Source organism: Schistocerca americana, chromosome 3 (genome assembly GCF_021461395.2).
Source record: "Schistocerca americana isolate TAMUIC-IGC-003095 chromosome 3, iqSchAmer2.1, whole genome shotgun sequence".
Taxonomy (NCBI): domain Eukaryota; kingdom Metazoa; phylum Arthropoda; class Insecta; order Orthoptera; family Acrididae; genus Schistocerca; species Schistocerca americana.
This window is the reverse complement of record NC_060121.1, coordinates 532,684,457-532,709,111: the sequence shown is the minus strand read 5'-3', so window position 1 is coordinate 532,709,111 and position 24,655 is coordinate 532,684,457. Positions and strand designations below refer to the sequence as shown.

The 24,655-nt window shown below is 42.4% G+C and overlaps 1 protein-coding gene across 1 annotated transcript in view; it reads right to left on the bottom strand.

The window, feature by feature from the left end:
* Positions 1-253: 253 nt before the first annotated feature.
* Positions 254-24,655, bottom strand: part of LOC124606203 (pancreatic triacylglycerol lipase-like) — a 425,509-nt gene continuing 401,107 nt past the window's right edge. Inside the window, exons 8-9 of the mRNA XM_047138172.1 lie at positions 9,120-9,276; positions 254-804 (exon numbers count right to left, since the gene is read on the bottom strand). Of these exons, the coding sequence (XP_046994128.1) occupies positions 549-804; positions 9,120-9,276 (413 nt within the window). The 3' untranslated portion in view covers positions 254-548. The remainder of the gene's footprint in view (positions 805-9,119; positions 9,277-24,655) is intronic.

The window sequence follows — 24,655 nt, the reverse complement described above, 5'->3', positions numbered from 1 at the left end:
CACTATTTGAGTGTGTAATGATAGAGAAATAGTTTTAAGGTGATTCGTTGAAACCTCTTCCAGGCAATTAAGTGTGAACTACAGAGTAGTCATGTAGATGTAAACATGAAATAGTTATGTATTAGAACCTTAAAGGCTTCCAGTAAACGTAAAACTAATGTTTATGAGGTAAATATGAGACTTACTTTACAGATGGGCTCTATGTAATGTTCTGCAATGTCAAAAGATGAAACAGTAAACAATTCAGTTTTTTTTCTATTGCGAATAATACTTTTTTATTTTCACTTAACGGCTCACTATATTTATGATTTTATAATATAGTAACGTCTGAATAATTTATCAAGGAGCGTCTATTATAAGAAACCCAAGTCCTCACAGCCACATAAAAACGCACACCGAGCGTAAATATTTGACGCGGGCACACTGTTCAAAGAGCTTGTTTCGCGAGTCTCACTGGCAGCGACATGGTTGCAGCCAGTTCTGCTCGGAAGTTCACCACACTGCCGCTATCCGGCACGTAGGTGGACGAGCACACCTGGCCGCGCAGGTCACGTGGTTGCCATGGCAACGCTGGTGGCAGCCAGTAGCAGCAACAGCGCCTCCCACGGGGCCACGGCGCCAGAGCCTCCAGCCGGAGGCAGCGTGTTCTCCAGGTCACGCATGCGCCCCTCGCGCCGCTGCGCGGCACCTTCCGCCTCCAGTGAGTTGTCCGGGTCCAGCATAGGCTGTGATGGCCTCGCGCCCGCCTCCCCTAGGCCGTACGGAGACTGCTCCGCCGTGCGCAGGTAGAACGAGCCGAACGTCCTGCGGGCATACAGTGCTGATGCTAAAAATGTTGCTCATTTGCCTTACTACGTGCAGTTACCTAGCTGTTGGGTGGGAACAAGAGTGAGCGGAAGGATAATAAGTCGCGATATGTGAGGATCCCATTAATATCGACAAACAAACAATACTTCCATCCTCCCCGACCATCAAATATTTCGTAGACGTCATCCTTCCCAAGATGAAGATGACACAAAATTCTTTACCGATATCCATTCTACCTTGCTTACCTTCTCTCAGATGAATCCTTGCTCCACTCCTCTTCAAATAACTAGAATATTGTAACGTGTCCTAAATATCCCACATATTTGCGTCTCAATACCTAACGACGTATTACAAATCCAAATTCAGGTTCAGGAAACAATTGGTGCAGTTGGCTCTAAGCACTATGGGTCTTAACATCTGAGGTCTTCAGTCCACTAAGAACTACTTAAACCTAACTAACCTAAGGACATCACACAATCAATGCCCGAGGCAGGATTCGAACCTGCGACCTTAGCAGCAGCGCGGTTCCGGACTGAAGCGCCTAGAACCGCTCGGCTACAGCGGTTGGCAGGAATCACCAAGCAAACTAGCTGGATTCGCATTCTGGAAGGCTATGGATCATTCATATTTTTTTTTCTTTTTCTGTGGTTTCCAGCCGGCCGCTGTGGCCGAGAGGTTATAGGCGCTTTAGTCCGGAACCGCGCTGCTGCTACGGTCGGAGGTTAGAATCCTGCCCCGGGCATGGATGCGTGTGATATCCTTAGGTTAGTTAAGTCTAAGTAGTTCTAAGTCTAGGGGATTGATGACCTCAGGTCCCACAGTGCTCAGAGCCATTTTAACCATTTTGTGGTTTCCATTATGTCGCTTAAGGCGACCACCAAGGAGGTTCCAACCAAAAGGATAGAGTCGATTTTTGTCTATGCTGCTTTTGCCCACACTAACTGCTGCTCTATCTCTGACGTTCAAGTCGTGGAGGGGCAGTTTTGTCTTCTTATTCTTTGCTTCCGTTCCTGGAGCATTATGGCCTATATGTTGCATAGCGACTACGCGATAGTATTGAACAAATGCCTCACCTCCTGCTTTCTCATTTCTTATTGCAGAGTTACGTTTCATTATTTTGAGGAAATTAAATCGCTGTTAATATAAGGGGCGATCAGAAAGTTTTCGTTTGAGAGCGTTGCTGCAGCGTGTATGCAACGTAGCGCGACGTCGATACTGTATATAAGCACCGCTACGTATAGAAATGATTAGTGTGGCATTCGTGACTATACGATGTGCGTGCGGTAAATGCGGAAACGTGAACTACGGCGACGTTATTACCGAATGCAACCAAACAGGACCAACGTGCTGTTATTCTTTTCCTGGCTGGCAAAGGGCAAACACGACAGACGTCCATCGGAGAACGAAGAATGTGTATGGGAAAACATGTCTGTTGACAAACACTGTTGCGGAATTGTACACCGAGGGGTTCTGCTGTTTCGTGATAACGGACATACTCATATCACAAATGTCGTAACGCAGAAGATTCTCTAACTCAATTGGGAGACACTCGAGCACGTACCCTACAGTTCTGATCTCTCCCCATGCGATTGTGTCCCCATCGGTATCAAAAAAGACCTTGAACGGCCGACGTTTCCTGTCGGACGAGGATGTGCAGCAGGCAGTTACGGACTTTTTCACACAGCAGGACGCTGTGTCTTACTAGACGCGTATCTTCAAGTTTGTCCGTTGGTGGGATGATTGCCTCAATGTTCATGGCGATTTTGCCTGACTGGCACACGGATTTTGGACGGTACGGCCTTCGAACTGAATCTTTTTGATCGTCCTTTATAATAATAAGAAATAAAAGACTACACGTAAATGTGATTCAAAAAGATCAGGCTACTTCTAAGTTGACGAAATGAAACTATTTATTTGTTAACGTATTTCTTTATCAAATTGCGATAGTAACCATAGCAAAGAGCTCCGGATCTGATATATCTCAGACATACACAAAACGTTACGTAGAGAAGGCATGATTTCGCTAACGCACTTGTCGGAATTGATTAGGCTATTCGGTACATGGAAAAAAAGCTTCTTTACAGACTGTTCTACAGTGTTCTTGGCGCATGTACACCTTCCGTGGAGTGGAAAGCTCGCGGAACCACTCTGTGGCAGGAAAACCCCAGGGAGAGGTCTGCCAGCCAATAAATCGGGATAGCGCAGACGTCAGAAAGCAGTTCTATAAATTTACAAACCATTAAGGTTTCAGAGAACTTTTTACTTGTTGCGTTCTTCAGTCCGAAGACTGGTTTGATGCAACTCTCCATGCTACTCTATCCTGTGCAAGTCTCCGAATAACAACTGCAACTATAACCTAAGTCCTTGTGATCCAACTTTCTGTATACAGCTCTTGGTCTCCCTCTACAATTACTCCCTCCACCCTACCTCCTGCAAATACTGCAGTGATGACTCTTTGATGTCTCAAAATGTGTCCTACCGACCGATTTCATTTTTTATTCAAGTTGTTCCCCATTTTTTTTTTTTCATCCCAACTATAGTCAGTATTTCCTGATTAGTTTCATTATCTATCCATCTAATCTTCATCAATCTGCCGTAGCTTCTTTTCTCTCCTTGTCTAAACTTCTTGTCGTCCATGTTTCACTTCCACACAAGGCTACGCTTCAAGCAAATATATTTCCTGTGTAAGTAGGCTGTTTAGGTTTTTTTATTGGTAACGCCACCTGTGTGCAGTCTGTGGCTAGTTTGCATTGTTGTCTGCCATTGTAGTGTTGGGCAGCGGCAGCTGGATGTGAACAGCACGTAGCGTTGCGCAGTTGGAGGTGAGCCGCCAGCAGTGGTGGATGTGGGGAGAGAGATGGCGGAGTTTTGAAATTTGTCATGAACTGCCATATTTATATATGATGATATCAAGGTAAATACATTGTTTGTTCTCTATTAATATCTTTCATTTGCTAACTATCCCTATCAGTAGTTAGTGCCTTCCATAGTTTGAATCTTTTATTTAGCTGGCAGTAGTGGCGCTCGCTGTATTGCAGTAGCTTGAGCAGCGAAGATTTTTGTGAGGTAAGTGATTTGTGAAAGGTATAGTTCAATGTTAGTCAGGGCCATTCTTTTGTAGGGAATTTTGAAAGTCAGATTGCGTTGCGCTAACAAAATATTGTGTGTCAGTTTAAGGACAGTCGTGTATAATTGTTCAAAGGGGACGTTTCATACCGGTATTAACAAATTTCTGTTCTTCAGCAGCGCTTTTCTTGCCATTACATCCTCTCTACTTCGGCTATCACGAGCTATTTTGATGCCGAAATTTTAAAATCATCTACTACTTTTAATGCCCCAGTTCCTAATCGAATTTCCTCGGCGTCGCCTAATATAATTCGACTACAGTGTATCAATCTTATCTTTCGTTTTTTGATGTTCATCTCTTATACTTCTTTCAAGACGCTTTCTGTTCCTCTCAACTGTTCTTTCAAGCCCTTTGCTGTCTCTGACGTAAATAAACATTAGCAATCCGCAGCATTTGCGGTCAGCAATTAGCTGAAACAAATAATGTTGATCACATGACTGTCTGTAGAATGTAGCAAGAGAACTTGCTGTATCCATGCCATGAATAGCGTGTGCAGACACTATCAACAACTGATTTTCTTGCACAAGTACACTTCTCCGACTACTTCATTCAACAATGAACGTTTCGCTTAGGAAAATGTTTCATGTGGTGCTGATACATTGTGTTTCTGTTTGTTACACATAAATAATATGTTAAGAGCCTTGGAAAATGAGCTCTAACATGAAAATAAAGTGTTTCTGGGCCCAGGGCCATCAAACATATTTTCATGCTCTACGTTTTACGAGTGTTTCCTGAAAATTTGACCATACCCTACAGGCTTGCCATCTGAACTGGTGAAATCCGCACAGCTGCTTCTGTTTTCTCCAAGAACCTCTTCAATTTTACTATACGCAGCATCTATCTATTCCCTAGTTATAAATTTTCCTATAGCTTTGTAACTGTCTTCTAGCCATTCCTGCTTAGCGATTTTGAACTTTATATCAATCTCATGTTTTAGACAACTTTACTCCTTTTGCCTCCTTCATTTCCTGCATTTTTATATTTTCTCCTTTCATCAATTAAAGACAGCATCGCCTATGATAAGAATATCTATTAGGGCTTGTCTTTTTACATAGTTGATCCTCTATTGCCTTCACTATTTCATTTCTCAATGGTGCCCATTCGTCTTCTAGTGTATTCCTTTTTCTAGTTTCCGTCAGTGATTGCCTTCTGTCGTGGTTCTTAAGCCAAGTTTTTACGACGATTAAATTATGCTCTGTGCGACATTCTACCAAGCGGCTTGCTCTTTCACTCCCTTCCTCCTCTCCAGATTCACCCTCTATTTTCCCTTCTCGATTTTTCTAATATCGAATTCCAGTAACGAATCAAAATTAAACTTTGCTCTCTCTAAACGACTTGAATAATTTCTTGCATCTCATACTACGTTTTTCCAATTCTTTCATTATCTGCTCTGCTAGCTGCCATACAAACTTGTACTACTGTGATGCGCATTTGCTTCGTGTTAGAACAACAATAATGCGTTCATTATGCTCTTCGATGAAATATGGCCCTTGGCGAAACGGGGTATTTGTGTACCTCATTTACTTACATAAAGATAACCGTACAACACGTGCAACCGCAACGGAGGGATACCTCTGCAGAAGCCAGACAAACGTGTGGTTCTTGAAGAGGAGCAGCACGTTTTTCAGTAGTTGCAGGGGCTACAGTATGGATGACTGATTGATCTGGCCTTGTAACATCAACCAATATGGCATTACTTTGTCGTTACTGCAAGCGGCTGAAAGCAAGGGTAAACTACAGCCGTTATTTTTCACGACGGCATGCAGCTCAACTGTGTGCTTAAATGGTGATGGCATCTACTTGAGTCAAATATTCTGGAGGTAAAATATCCTCCATTAGGACCTTCGGTTGCACTATTCCAGAGCATGTCGCCATCATAAAAACAAAACTGGCTTTCTACGGGTCTGAGCGTGGAATGTGAGTTCCTTAATCGGGTTTGCGGGCTGCAAAATGTAAATAAGGAAATTGAGAGTTTGAAGTTAGATCTAGGAGGAATTGTTGAAGTTCGGTGATATGAGGAAGATGAATTTCGGTCAGGTGATTACATAGTTATAAGTGCCAACAGCAAATAATGGTAGTCCAGGAGCAGGTCTAATAACAAATAAAGGAACAATAATGCTGGTAGCGTAACTCTGAGAAATGTATTTATCACAAAATAAAGAAGATAACACTGACTGAGGCTTAATTCGATAAATTCCAATTTAATAACAAATATCCGTTCACTCCTTTAAAAATTTGAGTCTGGCAGATGTAGTTTACGTCACGGAATCGCACGTAACGTGTCATGCAATGTATATACATTCAAAGAGTTTACAGAAGAAGACAAATTGTATGCATCTATTCCTTTTCCTCATATTAAGGAAATATTTATTACAAAAGGAAGCGCTATATCGATAGTGAGTGCAAGCGCAAATGGTCATTAAACTAAACAGCAACGTCTTAAAGAAGTATAAGCCATAAAGGTCACTGTAGAACGGAAAATCAATTAATTACAGTACAATACCAACACTAGTGTTAACTTAATATTTGCCTAAGAAGTAGCATCGGACTCAAAAGCAGGTTTCCAGACAACCAAAATGTCACTTAACTCTTGAAAATGGTTGATTACATGATGATTAGTACTAGTTTACTACCTTTTTGAACTCCAGAAAAGGAAAAATACTAAACTTTCGTTCATTTGTCTAATAGATGAAGATGATTTAAGTATTAAGTTCTAGATTTACAGGTGTTTCTATAATGAAGGTATGGTGTTCTAGGGACAAAGGAGAGGCAAGTGAACAAATTTCATGAAGGTAACCGGGGTCCGACTCGAAAATTATAAGCAAAACCGAAAATTACTCCAATTTACCATTGGTTTGCTGACGATGATTGAAATTCAAGTTGCCACATTACTTCAGTAACTGTATTCGTCTGTGTAACGTGAAAAAGGTGCTACACTAGCTACAGTTGTTCAGTATGTTTACTTACTGACATGGCATCGTCACATACAGTTCTCTTGTATTCGGTAAAACACCGCGTTGCTGGTCGAACATCATCGTATGTTCATGGTTCTGGATTCACCAGTGGATGTCTTTGATGCGTGCAGAGATGAACAGCAAAACGACGTTTACAGTATAAAGTTATCTGGAGCAAATTGTATGTATTCAGGTATCAAAGAATATAGTATAGTACCGACCAACTGAAAGAGGCGGTGCTGTTGTTTAGACACTGACTTCATCTTCGGGACTATAGAGTTTGCTCTGTCCGGACATACTCATTTAGGTTTTCCGTGGTTTACCTCATTTATTTCAGGCAAGTCCCAAGATGGCTCCTTCATCGAGGCCATGGTCGACTGCCTGTCCTCATAAAACAATACTTGCTGCATATATTTTGTGTGTATGTGTGTTTTGGAGGTATTTATTTACGTTGAGCTATGATGATAAATCCTACATCATTGTAAGATGAACCATGTATAAATAAATAAATACATTGCTAGATTTCTTGTCAGAAAATTATTTCCTCGTCTCGTAAAGACATAATAAATCAATTATTAAATTGTACAGCAAAACCTCTTTTCCTGACGAGGGCTCCTTACGTGAAACTGAAAATTTTTCTCATTCCATCATTTCTGAACGTTCGTACCATCACGTGTACCAGATATGGCTTTTCTTACCACCTCAAGCTACTACATTTATTGGCTGCAAGTTGTACAAAAAACTACAAAAACACAACGCCCAGTCATCACGAAGCCAATAAATGTTATGGATCAAAGTTGTAAACGGAGAATTAAGGAAATGTAGAAAAGAGCGGAAATGAAAGTAAGTTTTAATATTCACTCTGTGTAGAGGTAATTATAAATGTAGTATTATCGCGGATTAGACAAAAATGGCTTCGGCTGAGGAACTACATGTCCTTACGTTGCGGCGATTTCCGGGAAGAACGGTAGCCTCGAGTCAGGATCACCTGACAGAAGTTTGAAACCTATTCCTCCCAAAATCATGAGGATAAGAGCAAGTCCACTGTGCAACAACGAGAGACGAGATATCAGTGAGTGACGAAAGGAAAAAAGAGTATCACACATAGGAAATGACAACAGCTTAGGAAACTACTCTTTTACTCTTTCTGGAATGTGAAGTTGTTGCAGCAGCAGTTTAAGAAAATTTAATTTTCAAATATATTAGTTTGATAATTCAAGAATGCACAAGAACCACGGGGTAACAATAAGACAGGAAGACCAAGAACGAAGCGCTCGGATTAAAAAGGGTGTAATACAGGGATGTAGTCTTTCGCCCCTACTGTTCAGTCTATACCTCGAAGAAGCAATGACGCAAGTATATCAAGGACAAGATTCGCTGATGATATTGTTATTCTCAGTGAAAGTGAAGAAGAATTACAGGATGTGTTGAACGGAATGAAGTTTAATGAGTGCAGAATATGGATTTAGAATAAATCAAAGAAAGAGAAAAGTAATGAGAAGTAGCAGAAATGAAAACAGCGAGAAACTTGCCATCAGAATCAGAGATCACAACGAAGACGATGTCAAGGAATTCTGCTACCTAGGAAGCAAAATAACTGATGATGGCTGGAGAAAACGGGACATAAAAGGAGAATGGGACTGGGAAAAAGGGCGTTCCTTGTCAATAGAAGTCTGCAGACACAGGTCTCAACTTGAGGAGGAAATTTCTGATAACGTACGTTTGGAGTACAGTATTGCATGGTAGAGTAACAAGGACTGTTCAGAAAACCAGAAAAAAGAGAATCTAAGCATCTGAGATGTGATGGCACAGAAGAATGTCGAAAATTTGGTGGACTGCTAAGGTAAGGAATGAGGAGGTTCTCTGAAGAATCGGTGAGGAAAGGAATATATGGAAACCATGGACAATAATGAGGGATAGGATGATAGGCCATCTGTTAATGCGTCAGGAGATAAGCACCATGGTACCAGAGGGAGCTGTAGAGGTTAAAAACTGTAGAGGAACTCAGAGATCGGAGGCGTCCAGCTAACAATCGACGACTTACGTTGTAAATGCTACTCTGAGATGACAAGGCTAGCACAGGAGAGGAATTCGCAGCACGACACATCAAACCAATAAGAAAACAGATGACTGAAAAAATAAATAAATAAAAATAAAAATGCAAGAAATTCAAGTTTATATTTTTACAAATACTGGTGTCCACACGAAGTAAACAGCACTGTATCACTCACGAGTAGTTCTGGAAGAGCCCCAGCGCGATTCCGTCCTGCCCCTCGCAGCGTCCGCTGGAGAAGTCATCCCAGGAGGTGCAGCGAGAGCCCACGAAAGCGCCTGGCCGGCGCACCGCCTCCGCCAGGTACGAGGGCGCCATCATGTGCGAGCACACCACTGCAACACACCGAGCTGCTAGCCACAAGTGTCCAAGCCGTCCGCACACTAGATTCTTACCAGGAGCAATATTTCGCATAATTACTGACCGAAATTAAGAATTTAAAATGCTGCCGTAATCTACACATTAACAGGTATAATCTTACGTTAAGGTTTCAACACAGTACCGCAAGTATAAAAATTGCAAACTGTGTACATATTTTGAAGCAGTGCAACTCACGGCGCACAAATTACCCAGACTATATTCACCCAGTTTCTTCATAACGAGAGCACTCGGCTACTGCCAACAACGTTCACCCATAATTTCAAACCTTTTCGAAACTTTTTCTCATTGGCACTCCTCGACTAAATAAAGAAATAAAAATTAAATTTATCGCTTGCTACATTTTCGCTCTTCATGCAGTACAATTACAGTATCAGGCATGATGTTTCAATTTATTACTTCTTTACTACCAACGGTATTTGGAACGCATTTTGCAGACAGTATAAGCACATATAACTGAATTTATCTGCAAAATTATACCATTGTAAGACCCCTAGCTCAGGAAATAGGACGTCATAAGCATTGAAATGCGTGAAAAACTAGATTTTCTTAAAACGGAGGTACTAAAGTAGTCGGCTTGTGCATGCCCTTTATACAGGTCGAGGCACCTAAGAAATGTCGTCTCCATATATCCAGAACGAGTCCCGATATCGAGTTGTGGTTTTAGTTAAGTTATAACGTACAGAGTGGGAAACTGTAATTTTTAACTTTCGTAGCTGCAGATTTATGAGAGCGGCGTAGATTTTTATAATGCGACTGTATACCTTTTTCTGCACTGGAAGAGCCTTCGAATTGGACTTCAGAGAAATGGCATGAGTCATCTGTGTTGAACAATAAAAAGAGAATAGCTGCGCTACCCACTGCCCTACTTAAAACTACTGTCGAATGACGTTAGCAGTGTTTTCGGGAATTCGTGTGGGTTTCGGCCAGTGTAAAGAAAGAATCCGTGATGGGACATTACCGAGCGCAGACGTGTATTTTCTGAGCAAACCACGATAATACACTCCTGGAAATTGAAATAAGAACACCGTGAATTCATTGTCCCAGGAAGGGGAAACTTTATTGACACATTCCTGGGGTCAGATACATCACATGATCACACAACCACAGGCACATAGACACAGGCAACAGAGCATGCACAATGTCGGCACTAGTACAGTGTATATCCACCTTTCGCAGCAATGCAGGCTGCTATTCTCCCATGGAGACGATCGTAGAGATGCTGGATGTAGTCCTGTGGAACGGCTTGCCATGCCATTTCCACCTGGCGCCTCAGTTGGACCAGCGTTCGTGCTGGACGTGCAGACTGCGTGAGACGACGCTTCATCAAGTCCCAAACATGCTCAATGGGGGACAGATCCGGAGATCTTGCTGGCCAGGGTAGTTGACTTACACCTTCTAGAGCACGTTGGGTGGCACGGGATACATGCGGACGTGCATTGTCCTGTTGGAACAGCAAGTTCCCTTGCCGGTCTAGGAATGGTAGAACGATGGGTTCGATGACGGTTTGGATGTACCGTGCACTATTCAGTGTCCCCGCGACGAGCACCAGTGGAGTACGGCCAGTGTAGGAGATCGCTCCCCACACCATGATGCCGGGTGTAGGCCCTGTGTGCCTCGGTCGTATGCAGTCCTGATTGTGGCGCTCACCTGCACGGCGCCAAACACGCATACGACCATCATTGGCACCAAGGCAGAAGTGACTCTCATCGCTGAAGACGACACGTCTCCATTCGTCCCTCCATTCACGCCTGTCGCGACACCACTGGAGGCGGGCTGCACGATGTTGGGGCGTGAGCGGAAGACGGCCTAACGGTGTGCGGGACCGTAGCCCAGCTTCATGGAGACGGTTGCGAATGGTCCTCGCCGATACCCCAGGAGCAACAGTGTCCCTAATTTGCTGGGAAGTGGCGGTGCGGTCCCCTACGGCACTGCGTAGGATCCTACGGTCTTGGCGTGCATCCGTGCGTCGCTGCGGTCCGGTCCCAGGTCGACGGGCACGTGCACCTTCCGCCGACCACTGGCGACAACATCGATGTACTGTGGAGACCTCACGCCCCACGTGTTGAGCAATTCGGCGGTACGTCCACCCGGCCTCCCGCATGCCCACTATACGCCCTCGCTCAAAGTCCGTCAATTGCACATACGGTTCACGTCCACGCTGTCGCGGCATGCTACCAGTGTTAAAGACTGCGATGGAGCTCCGTATGCCACGGCAAACTGGCTGACACTGACGGCGGCGGTGCACAAATGCTGCGCAGCTAGCGCCATTCGACGGCCAACACCGCGGTTCCTGGTGTGTCCGCTGTGCCGTGCGTGTGATCATTCCTTGTACAGCCCTCTCGCAGTGTCCGGAGCAAGTATGGTGGGTCTGACACACCGGTGTCAATGTGTTCTTTTTTCCATTTCCAGGAGTGTAGTTGTAGAGCATAAATGACTTCAACGGATTACTTTTAGTGTAGAGGAGAGCGAAGTGCTTTGTAGCATTTTGGGAGAATATCAGTAGGTCTTAAGGATTGTGGGCTTCCAGGTTCGCTTACCGGTTGGGTCGGAGATTTTCAGCATTTGGGGACTGACTGTTCGTATCGCCCTAATTATTTCATCTCACGTTCATCACAAAGACGCACAAGACGCCGAAGTGGCGTCAGTAGTAAGGCTTGCACCCGACAGCCGAGCGACCCCAGATGGAATATCCCAGCCATATCGAGCACTCTTTTTTCTTAAATAAGAACAATCAACTGTTTGTACTGGCTCTGAGGTGACCTCCCTAACTCTGCCTTACCTCTTACCATAAGCTTTCCCCGTTTTATGCCCTCGTTAAAAACCCGAAAACAATAAATATCTTAAAAATTATGTCTGATTAGAAGAAATTCTACAGAATATAACTGCCTTGCTTCTCAATATAATATATTACTCAAATAAAGTGCACTTTGTGCAGAGTTATTGCGGAAGTATCTGACAGCTGTAAAAGAATAAAATGTAATTTGTTACTGATTTTGTAATCTCTCTGATTAACAATATTTTTAATTCAGTGCGTTGTTTTTTCGGCAACTCTCTAGACACAATATCCTAATTAAATTCTTTTTTTTTCAGATTCTGCGTTGCAGAGAACTTGGTAAGTTGGCACCGAAAGTTTTTCACTTGAAGAACGACCTGTCTAATGGAAAGCGTTAAATTAATATTCGATGAACAACGAAGTATAATTCCTTTCCTCTATATTTATGGGCCACAAGTATTCCATGAGTGTTGTGTTGGTTACTAATGAAATGCAATAGCCGATTACAAATGACACAACAATGAGCTTTCCAACTAACTGAATCTAAGCGGAGGTCATTTATGTGAGAAAAGTATATACACTACGTTCAAAGAGCAATGCACTTTTGAAAAAACTTTTTCATTCATAAATGGAAATTTTTCAAAGTTGCCTGCGGTCTTTCTATTTTTTGAATTTTTATGTAGAAATTGTCACAAATGGTTCATGGTTCCTTTTTCTCGTCTGCCAAAACGCAGCATTTTCAATATTCAGAATAGGTTTTATTACTAATCGTTGCTAGGACATGCATTTTCTAAGTCAATTAAAGTAGTGTGTGTGTATCTGCTTACCTTTGGTCTCCAACTATTCAGGAATCGTACTACATAAATACTCCCCTAGTCCTCATTTTTACATGAATCCAAATTGGTCTCCATGTAGATCATATTCAGTCGTTCACGGCAGCTTTTTAAATTCTACGTAGATGAGATATTTTTTCTGCCTTTAACACTAAACTTATTCTTCTGTAATTGCAAGTATTGTAAATCTGTTATTTCTTCTTTTTTATGAATTGAAGGTGGCTTAATTTCCACAAAACCTTCTCGTAATTAAATGTTTCTCGTTTCCCTCTTCTGTTTCATTCCTTAAAAGCTCTTCATTCTTTGACGGTGTTCCTATTTCCTTCGCTCTGTCCATATATTCCCTGTTTTCTTCTTTTCTTTGACTTTAAATTTCAAGTTCATAAATTTATTTTTGAATTGGTCCCTTTCATTCATCATTTTCCTACTGACTCCTGCTTGTTTTAGGTCCTCATATATTTCTTGATACCAATTAGTTCTTTTCCTATTTTTGGTTTTTGATCTATTAGTACATCAAAAATCGTCTTTGTTCTATGTATGTGTCCTCAGGATGTTAGTCGACGTTTTCTGATCACGCCTGTGAGTCTGTCTGTGTGTTCGTATAACTCCTCTGTTGGTCTCTTCATCCGTATACCATCTCTGTGTACTGCTCCAAAAATTTTCCTGAGGACTTAACGTTCTATTTTTTTCTGTCTCAGTGATGTCTGATGCTCCCACTGTGGTCGTTTTTGTTGCATAAATGCTTTTCGTAGTACAACTACATTGTAGTATCTGAGTTTGGTCTGTCGTTAAATGTTTCTTTTATTGTAGTGCTTCCATGTCAGTTTGCACGCTTCCTGAAGTTTTTCTGTTCGTTCTATTTCGGATGTCTTACTTGATCTTCCTATTTGTAGATATTCCCCTAGATACTTGAATTTTTCCACTGTGTTAACCTTTCCTTACTTGTGTCCATGGTTTGTGTGTTCTTTCCATGTACTGCATTTCCTCACATGATATCTGCGGATCAGTTTTGGCAGAGACTCATGTATGACTCCTGTACTTCTTGTGCTTCGTATCTATTGTTTCTGAGAATTTCCAGGTCATCTGAGAACGCCGGACATCTTATGCTTGGCTTATATGCGCGTTTTCTTCCTAACTGAAAGCCCTTTACTTCCTTTTCCCATTGTCTGATAATTTGGTCCAAGACCATGTTGACTATAAGAGATGAGAGAGTATCTCTTGGACCGACTCCAGTATATACCTCGAGTAATTCTGAGATTTCACCCACCAATTTTATTTTGGGCGTGGTGTCTGTCACTGTTATGTACCCCAGTTTTTTCTGCGTATTCCATACTCTTCTAGTGTGTCAAAGAGAGTCTATCTGTCAATGGAGTTCCCGCCGGCGGTTCGAGTCCTTCCCCGGGCATCGGTGTCTTTGTTGTTCTTAGCATAAGTTAGTTTAAGTAGTGTGTAAGTGTAGGGACCGATGACCTAAGCAGTTTGGTCCCTTAGGAATTCACACACATTTGAACATTCGTCAGTGGAGTCAAAGGCCTTCTTAAAATCCACGAATGTGGCTACAGCGTTGCTCCTCTGCCTGACATTCAGGAATGTTAGCAGTTTCAATACAGGATCTTTCTTTCCTGAAACCTGCTTAGTATTCACCTACTTTTGTATCAGGTTAAGGTCTAGTCTGTTGAAGAATGCCTTGGATACAATCTTGTATGTGCCTGCAACAATGAGATACCTGTGTAATTATTGGAGTCTCTCTTGTCGCCCATTCTGTGGAAGGGGTGAATCAACGCACGTTTCCATTCTTGTGGAATTTTCTCTAAAATCAATATTTCTGTGAGAATTTTATGAATTTCCTTTGTGATGGTTTGGTCTTTGCGTTTCCAGAGCTCGGAGATAATGCCGTCTTCTCCCGGGGCTCTGTTGTCATCTAGCTGTTTTATAATCTCCTCTACCTCTGTTATTATAAGGGGTTTAGAATCTGGATTGGTACTTTTTCGTGAAGTGTAGTTTTTGTTTAGGCTTCTCGAAGTCATCAAAGCGTTTTTTTTTTTTTAAGTTTGCAGTTTCCTATAGGGGTATTTGTTTCCAGAGGTCCATCAATTCTTTTCAAGCAGGTATTTTGAGGCTGATAACTCTTTATATTTTCCTTAAATATTCTGTATAAATTTCTCATGTTATTTCTCTTGAAGTCTTTACTCTAGTTTTGTCGTATGACTTTTCACTTTTCTAATAACTTTCGAGGATTTTTTCTAGACTTTCTAGAAATACTGCCGTGTTTCTGTTGTTCTGTTATTGCTAAACTTGTTCCATGCCTGGATTCAACGTTCAATGGCCTGTTCACAAGTACCTTGGTGGTAATTTATTTGTTATTTCTTCCATGTCTTCCCAAAAGCCTTCGTCTTCTTGTAGTTACTTTCTGTTGTAACCGTTTGTCGGTGTACGCGCGTTGATGAGTGTGTATCTTTTGTTTCCTTACAGGAACGTTATTGTGAAGGTTTTTCTTTCATTGAATTGAAAACTAGGATTTTCACTATAACTGATTATCGTACTGCAAATCACTGTGCCAAACATTGTCGGTGATCCTCTTCTGTCAGCAGGTTTTCCTTTGTATATTCAGTAGTTTTCTGTCTCGAAGTGATTTTCGTCCGTGAAAGGCGTCTCTTGTATTTTGTCGTGAAATTTTTCTAGTATATCTGTAAGCTGTTTAAGTTTGCGTAGTTTGACCAGCGTACTTGTGTTAAGTGTGCCAAATAGTGTTTGCGAAGAGGTTTTGAGAAGCTGTGACTCTTTTCCTTTTTATCGTGTTCCCGGTCTCCCAGAAGCCGGTGACAGGGGACGTCCAACACATTTACGGGACCTGGGGTAGTCGATGTTTTTCCTGTTGTTCAGTCATGATTTTTAAAGTTGAGGTTCGTTGTGGTTACGTCTGTAGGAGGTCACATATATTAAACACTTGACTGTTGAGATCAAAACGTATTTCTACCAGCCACACCAACTTGGCGAATAGAAACTGACCAATATCCGCTGGATGCGGAACAATAGTGGGTTTACGCCTGTGTTAGTGTTTGGTCCATCCCGCTTATTTCATTTTCCAAATACCACCCATGTCTAATAGTCTTTCTCCTATCCACCACTTGGAGAGACGCCCCGTGGGGGATCGAACAACCCTACAAGGCGGTTCAACTGCTCCTACCAGTGCCATTTTATGCAACCCTTAGTGTTATATCTGGCCTTCAAAAACTGCCAGCTAGATTTTCATATTCTCTCTCTCGCTACAGTGTTAATCTTACAGAAAGAATGAACAGGACATCATTGTAGGAAATTTAATGTAATTAAATTTTGTAACGGGACACGTTTTCGCTAGAGACCGCGGTTTTCGAGTTATTCAAGAAAAAAGTACAAAAATGACCTTCAAAAGTAGCTACAGTTCCCTTCCACACTCAGGCCCCACCGGTTAGGATTTCTAGTATGTAGTTCGTAACACTCCATCCTAACACTGTACAAAAATCATGTCACACATTCTAACTTTTTTGGTCATCACTGAATGTCTTATTACGCCATCGGATTAGTCGAGCACTTACAAATTGTAAATTTCACTTTTATGTAAATTTTACTCAACTTTTTTTTTACTTTTATCGCCATAAACTAAAGAATTACTGTTATTGTAAGGGTTAAGTTTGGATCGAATTGTTAATGTAATTAGTTTTACCGTAACGCTCCCGCAAGTTGTTTTTCTTTCATTACCCTCATGGGTACGTTTAATTAATGATGCCAACGGAATAGCGGGCTATGTTGGTGGCGTAATAGAGTTGTCAATAGAGACGAATTTGGGGAATATTCGTGTAGCCGGCAATTTTTGTACAGTTGTAGGAGAGCCATGGACAATATTCTAGAAATCCTGACAGGTGACGGCTGAGCGTCGGAGTGGGGGTGCGTTGCAACTCGAAAACTACGGCCTGTAGCGGACATGTATCCCAATACAAACTTTAACTACATGAAATTTATTACGAAAAGGTTCTGTTCATTTTTCTGTTAGACTAGTAGTTTGCTCGTAGCGAGAAAGTGGTTTTGGAAGGCTTGATATAACATTGTGGGTTGGATAAAACACCATCTGTAGAGGCAGCTGAGTCATCCTCAATAGCTTATGGTGCAAAGAAATTTTGTGAATGATACGTAATTTAAACTTTACAATTATTGGCGTTATTGTCATAAAAGGTGTTCAAATGATGGTTCTGGGAATCGATACGCGCCGGCCGTTGTGGCAGAGTGGTTCTAGGCGCTTCAGTCTGGAACCGCGGGACCGCTACGGTCGCAGGTTCGAATCCTGCCTCAGGCATGGATGTGTGCGATGTCCTTAGGTTAGTTATGCTTAAGTAGTTCTAAGTTCTAGGGGACTGATGACCTCAGATGTTAAGTCCCGTAGTGCTCAGAGCCATTTTGAATCGATACGCTTCTATGCTCGAGCAATCAGACTTAGAGCCGTGTGGTGCAAAACGTTGTTGGTAGTCGCATTGACTTCTCGTTGAATTTTGACCTTCTGTTCATCAATATTGTGGGGATTGTATGCATACACTATCCTCTTTAAGTAGTGAACTCTTCTGACGCTAAAGGGCTACTAATTGCAGTGTGTATAATCTCGTAATGTAACGTAACTACGTAGGTAGTGAGACACTGAAAGCACGAATTCGATGAGTTCGTTAACATATGGTGCAGTCCTACTTCAGCATAACAATGCCGGACCACACAAGAGCGCTGCGACACCAGCAACGATCTGACGCCTTCGGTTCACTCTCATCGATCATCTTCCATACAGTCCAGGCTTGTCCCCATCCTGTTTTCGTCTATCAATAAACTGGTCACCGTTGGAAGAAACGTGTTGTCTATAAGGCGACTGTGTTCAGAAATAAATATGTTGACATGAACAATAAAGGTGTGGAATATTAATAAAGTTTGTTTTATTTTAAAAGCTTTAATAGCTCTCACATGAAAAAATTGGGAGGCATTACTTTTTAGCACGCCCTCGTTTATCGGGTCTACATGTCCACCAACAAGGTTTTCGAGAGGCCATTTGCCATAATCAGCTCGTTTCGGCCTCGGGTTCTGTTTCGATGCGTCTGTCATGTCCAGTTGTTGCACTCGGTATGGTTTCAATTTTAATTCATGAACGCCACGCCAGATTGTTTAGACAATTTGTTTGGTGATGTTTTTGAATTAATAGTAATTATCTTCCAGTATCTGTAGTGGCCTTTGGAATGCTTAAGGCTTTGTATTTCGTTTTTCACTTGAAACCGAACCTGTTGTAGGCCATTTCTGAACTAAATCGTGTACGCTACTCTCCGATGGGGCACTATTATTCGGAAGTTTTTCTACGAACGCTTGACGTGTTTCTTCAAACGACTAAGAACGAATCATCAGACTATAGCTACCCTCTCCTGGATTTCATATGGCATCTTACACAAGCACAGCTGCAGTCATAACAGTGCACTACAATGAAACGTATACTGGACTGACACGTAACAATCCCACGAACGGCATCAACAGCCAGAAATACACTGCTTGATAATTGTCCAGGAACAACTGACACTTGCTGCAGAACAACAGAAAATTGCTACGGAACACTTGGCCATTGACAGTAAAAGAAAGTGCAGAGAGCGGGACGTATTAATTGCAGCGAAGCCTGTCCACGAACGCTCTGCATGCATTCGACAGTTCATACACTACGATGTTTGATGGAGGTTGTTGTGGAGCCGATTAGTGAGACATTCCGTGTGGTATGGCAACATGTCTACAAGACGTCATTTGAGTGCTTCCGATCGTGGACGGGCTGTTGGACGGCTCGAAACTTGTCAAATTGTCACTACTGCCGCGACAATAATGAGTGTGTCCAAAAATGTCATCTCACGATTAACAAAGGTCGCTGGCGGTGAAAATGTCATGCAAAAGCATACTGTGGTTGCAGACGGGCAACCACACCGCAAGAAGATCGATACGTAGCCCAAGTGGCGAGAAGGAACAGGCGTTTAACTTGTAGGTAGATTCCTGCAGACCTTCCAGCCCAGCCGTTACCGGTACACTTGTCTCTGCGAGAACCATTTCGCAGCGTTTAAATCAGACTGGTTTGTATGCTCGGAAGCCTGTTGAACGCATTCCACTTCATCCACGCCATCGTTGGGAAACAGTTCAATGCTGGAGGGAGCATGTACGTTGGGGTTAGAAACAGTGGTCTAGAATGATAATCTCCGACGAATCCCGGTTCAGTGTGGCAAGCGATTCTGGCCACCAGTTAGTGTCGTGAGAGACAGAGGGGAGCACACAACAGAACATGTACTTCATCGGTTTGGCATAGGCGTTAGGGTGTGCGTAGGCATTACACACTACAGCCGAACACCGCTGCACTCTTTGCGCGAGGCATGGTGGCAGGACAGCTATACTGCAGTGAAATTATTCTTGATCATGCCAATCTATTTAGGAGTGCGGTAAGTCCCGACTTTCTGTTTATGACTGACAATGCCCACCGATATTGGATCGCTGAGGTATCGCACACACTGGGAAGTAAAGTTATTGGACGTATGTAATGGCCTGCGTACTCCCTGGACCTAATCGCTAAAGAACATGGCCGGAAAACTCTTGGCAGACGTGTTTCTCTATGAGCAAGCCCTCTTCGAACCGTGCAGAAACTAAAACCCGACTTTAGAGAAAAGTGGGACAATATCCCCCAAGGGCTCCTCAACAGTTTGGTAGCCATCATGAATAACAGGTGCAAAATGTGCATCAGTGCCCGAGAAGGACATATTCCTCACTCAGAGTCCTATATCGATTTTTATGCTGACGGTATGACCTGTGTCAAAATGGACGTTATTTATGTGTGATATCCTCCTTTCCCATGTGGCGAAATTTGTCCACCTCTGTTACGTATGTAATGGCCTCCACTTATTCCTGTCCTACAATGCCTCTTTTCCTTAGCAATTGTCAAGCAGTGGAAGACAGTCGTGGGAGACTGTCGCTACCGATAGGGTCTTACGCTGCGCATTCTGTGTGATCGAATACCATAATCAGCGTCGAAATGTATTTCGGATTTTAGTGTAGCATGCACTGTTCGGTTCTACATGGCCGTGTTTCTCAACCCTTTGTCCTTTGGGGCACACCAACGTACATTTAAAACTTTCAGCAGATCCCTACAAGTGATTTTTTTCCCTAAATGCAAAACGGCAAGTACAAAAAGTACATACAATACTTCTTAAATTATGGAACGACTGTGAGATAAAAGTTTATTACTGCAAGAAACTATTTGGCGACAAATTTTCTGCATGCGAGGTCTGTCTGTGAAATAACCGGACTATGCCTTTAAAACATGTTATTTGAGAAACACACACATATAGTTGTCACCCTCAATAAACTGCTCTATGATGCAACGCTCCAAGTGAATTTTCCATTGCTGGAAACAGTGCTGGAAGTCTTCCTCTGTGAGCTCCTTGATGACGAGTGCCGTTATCACTTTCACTGCTTCAACGGACTGAAATTTTGTTCCTTTTAAAACAGATCTAACCTAGGAGAACAGATAAAGGGACGTGGTGGTAGGCGAGGCACGTAAGGTGGGTGACCTAACACTAGAATGCTGTACCTCTCTAGAAACCTCTTAATAGACAATGCGGTATGAGACGGTGCGTTATCTTGATTCGGAACCCACGACTTATTCTACAATTCAGGTCTTTTTGTCTTATTTTCTCACAGCCTTGATCAAGAACCTCAAGATAGTGACGATAATTATAATTAACATTTGACCACCAGGAACCCGGTAAAGATGAACAACTCCATGAATATAGAAAAAAGAAATTCATCCCTTCACGACAAATTAAGATTCATCACATGTTATCACTCTTTCCAAAAATTAGAATCGTTTTCTGTGGTATTCAGAGTATCAGTCCAGACATTTTCACGAGTTTCTTTTTGTCCTATAGTGAGAATTTTCAGCATCAGTTTCGTACGCACTTTTCTCATGTCAAATTGGTAATATAAAATGTGCCTTAAGCATTCTTTGTCAATTGCTACAATTTCAGCAATTGATGGAATACTCAGCCAGCGGTCAGTTCGAATCAGATTACTTGCTTTTTCGATATTTTCATCCGTTTTTGATGTTGAAGGACGTCCCGATCGTGAGTCGTCATCAGCGTCTTCTCGACCTTCTTGAAAACACTTGAACGACTCAAAAAGTAGCGTACGTGGTAAACAGTCTTGGCCACACACTTCTCTTAGTAACAGATAGGTTTCAGTTGCAGTTTTCCCACGTTTCGCTTGGAACTTCATGACAATTCGTTGCTCTATAATTACACATACAATTTTTCCGGCAAAACAAAATAGTAACTTTATTTTCAGCCATAATGGATATGTTTGTGAACCGTGACTGTGTGGGATAATTATTTATTTCAAGTTTCTGGTACCAGCCACTTTTTATTTTATGCTTAATCTAACATAACGCAACGCGTTTCGAACGTGTTTTGTTCATCTTCAGGCGTTTATACATACATACATAGAGAAATGTTACTTAAAAATAAACAGTCTTAAACTAGATTAATCTAGAACACTTTGTCCTTTGTTTTATACTGTAGCTACTGGTGTGGCATTTGGGTGGAAGGATGTGATGTCTTCTGCTGGTTTTGTTCATTGTGGCTGACTATGTATATCACAGCCTGTATAGGATGCAGATATATTTGCATCAGCTATGTGTTACAAAAATAGTGTGAAAGGCTTTTATATGACAGTTCATCACTTACAATTTCATAATCTTGCTGCTTCACTCCCATCACTGGTGTAATGGCGGAGCTGTTGATTGACATTACACTATTGTACATTATAATTATGTCACTGATTGCCATTATAATGTGCTATAATGTAATGTCAATCAACAGCTCCGCCATTACACCAGTGATGCGAGTGAAGCAGCAAGATTATGAAATTGTAAGTGATCAACTGTCATATAAAAGCCTTTCACACTATTTTCGTGACCCACATAACTGAAGCAAGTCTATCTGCATCCTATACAGGCTGTGATACACATATTCAACCACAAAGAAGAAAAACAAGCGGAAGACATCACTGATTTCGATTTCTGGCCAAACACTGCCCCCCCCCCCCCCCTCCTTCCACTCAAATGCACGCCAGCAGCTACAGTATAAAACAATGGACTAAGTGTTCTAGATTGATCTAGTTTAAGACTGTTTATTTTTAAGTAACATTTCTCTATGTATGTATGTATGTATAAACGCCTGAAGATGAACAAAACATGTTCGAAACGCGTTGCATTATGTTGGATTAAGCATAAAATAAAAAGTGACTGGTAGCAGAAACTTGAAATAAATAAAATAGCAGCTCTTGCACAAAGGAAGGCCACGGCCACACTGATTTGTTTTCAGAGGAAGCCCACAGCCACAGTGATTTGTTTTCAGGCACCAGAGATGTCGCATTCGATTGAGAAGGCTTCAAACGCCTTTGCCACTTATCGTTCATACTTGGCGCGTGCGTACTTACACTGTGACAGCATCATTTTATAGCCACCCCTCGCATTTTACCTTTTGCAGATCGGGAGACATAAAATATCTCGCGACATCCCTGACAGGTATTCGCGACATGACGGTTGAGGAACGCTGCTACAGGGCGTTGCTGGGTGGTGCGCGCGCCGGCTCTGGTGAGGTTTATCCGAGAGCCCCGGCGTTCAGTCGGCGGTGAAGGCGCTTTTGTCCTTCGCCAGCAGCCAGGGAAACTCAGCAGTCGCACCCCTCGTCTCTGCAGCACATTAGGGCCCGCTTCAAAGGATAAGCACGCCTGTCTCAGGCCGTGGATGCCCCAGTACCTCTCTCCCCAGGCCGAGCTGCGAAGAGAACTCCGTCCTCCTTCGCTGTATTCGCATCGGGCGAGCTCATCTGCACGCTCACCTTGGTAATTTGGGAGAAGCGTGTTCCGAAGCGAACGAAAACCGACCGAGAGGTATATTCACGGTCTGGAAACCTCTTGTTAGGTACCCCGTGAGGCTTGGTTAAATCTCCCGACATCCGTGTAACAGTTAATTAATGAGCAGTCTGTCGGCCTGTTCACTTCATGCTGAGACTAGACAAAAGTCAATAACGTTGTTAAAGTCACCTCTATAAGTACGACTCACGTGACTGAAATTAACTTTGTAGAGCAACCTGAGACCAAAGAAAATCATGACATTTAATCAAACAGGCAAGGAACTTTTTCCGACGGATATAATATTCCACCATCTTTCGAAGGTGCATCGGAACTTTCGGCTGATAAGTTTACACCCATCTTCGATGTGGGTCGCTGGAAGAATTTAAACCACTCGACACAAAAATGTGTAGGTTCATAGATTTCAACCTACCAAAAGTAAAGCAAAACAGGCATAGAGTCAATAAACCAACAGTGCTTACAAAACCATATGATTGATTATTTGGGTGACGTGTATTGGAATGCCAGGTAATGGAGGCTCAGATGTGAAATGAGGAGCTTCTACGATTTTTCTAGCTGAAAATCCTCTTCACACTATCATAAATTGTCTGGTAATTGTATTTCAACACTATCCTTGACCACTGAATCGCGATGGGATGAAGCTGTGAGCACTATCTTGACTTTCCTGTAATCCATGGTATGGCCAGTGGAAGCACGGTATTCAGCCATTGCAGATTTTTTGGGCTGTAGAAGGCGGGTGTATCACTGGTGTTCGATGTTCTTTCACGCACAGTGTGTTTGTCCCATGCATATATGATACATGAAATGCAGTATAATCGTTGTAAAAGGTGCACAATGTGGCGAGCCTCCCTTTTGGGTGTCAGATATGCTCGACCGTGACTTTGATGACGAATATGCCTGCCCTCTCCTCCCCATGCAATCCAACATCGAGACGCTGTTACATCCTAATGTCCCACAAATCTGTATTTGACACGACATCCGACCAAATGGAGATCCATAACGAGGCCCCTTCCAAACTCTATCAAACGTTAACTCACTCAATGATATGGGCAGAAGTCTCATTTTTCCAAAATTTAGGAGAGGCTATGGCGTCGAGATAAAGTTGATAAGTGATTGAGGGAACAAGAATGGCACAACGATATATTACGGACATGTGTTACTTCTCATGTGAGAATATTTTGGTGCCACTTTTCAACAGGACAGTCCTCGTTCATACATGGTATCTGTGTCTCTAAATTAACTGTGTGGTCTTGAGGTACTCCTGTGGTCTGCAAAATTCCCAGATCTGTCCCCGACAGAACATGTGTGGGACCAGATCGGACATGAACTCCAACCCTGTTCCAGTATCCACAATGTCAAGGATCAGCTAAAACAGATGTGGACCGGCTTGCATCGGGAGAGGATACTACGGATTCATGACACACTTCTCAACAGTCAGTGCATGCATTCAGGCTGTAGGGGGGGATGGGGTGCAACGTCATACTGATAAGTAGGCCCATACTGTCAATGTCTTTGTACATCTGACTCGATTTTGTAAACACTGAAATAACACGACATACCCTCTCAATCTGTGACATTGGATTCCGTTACAATCTCCTCTGATGGTTCACTTTTTAATCGTATGTGACGCAGTGTACTTCATTAGATAAATCCAAATCAGTCACCACCAATTCTCTTCACTGAATAAAATAACACAGCATTAGAGGCTTTTCCGGTCTAACAGTTTCTTATAAGGTTCTCGAGTGCAACATCGAATGTTTCCTGTGAGAC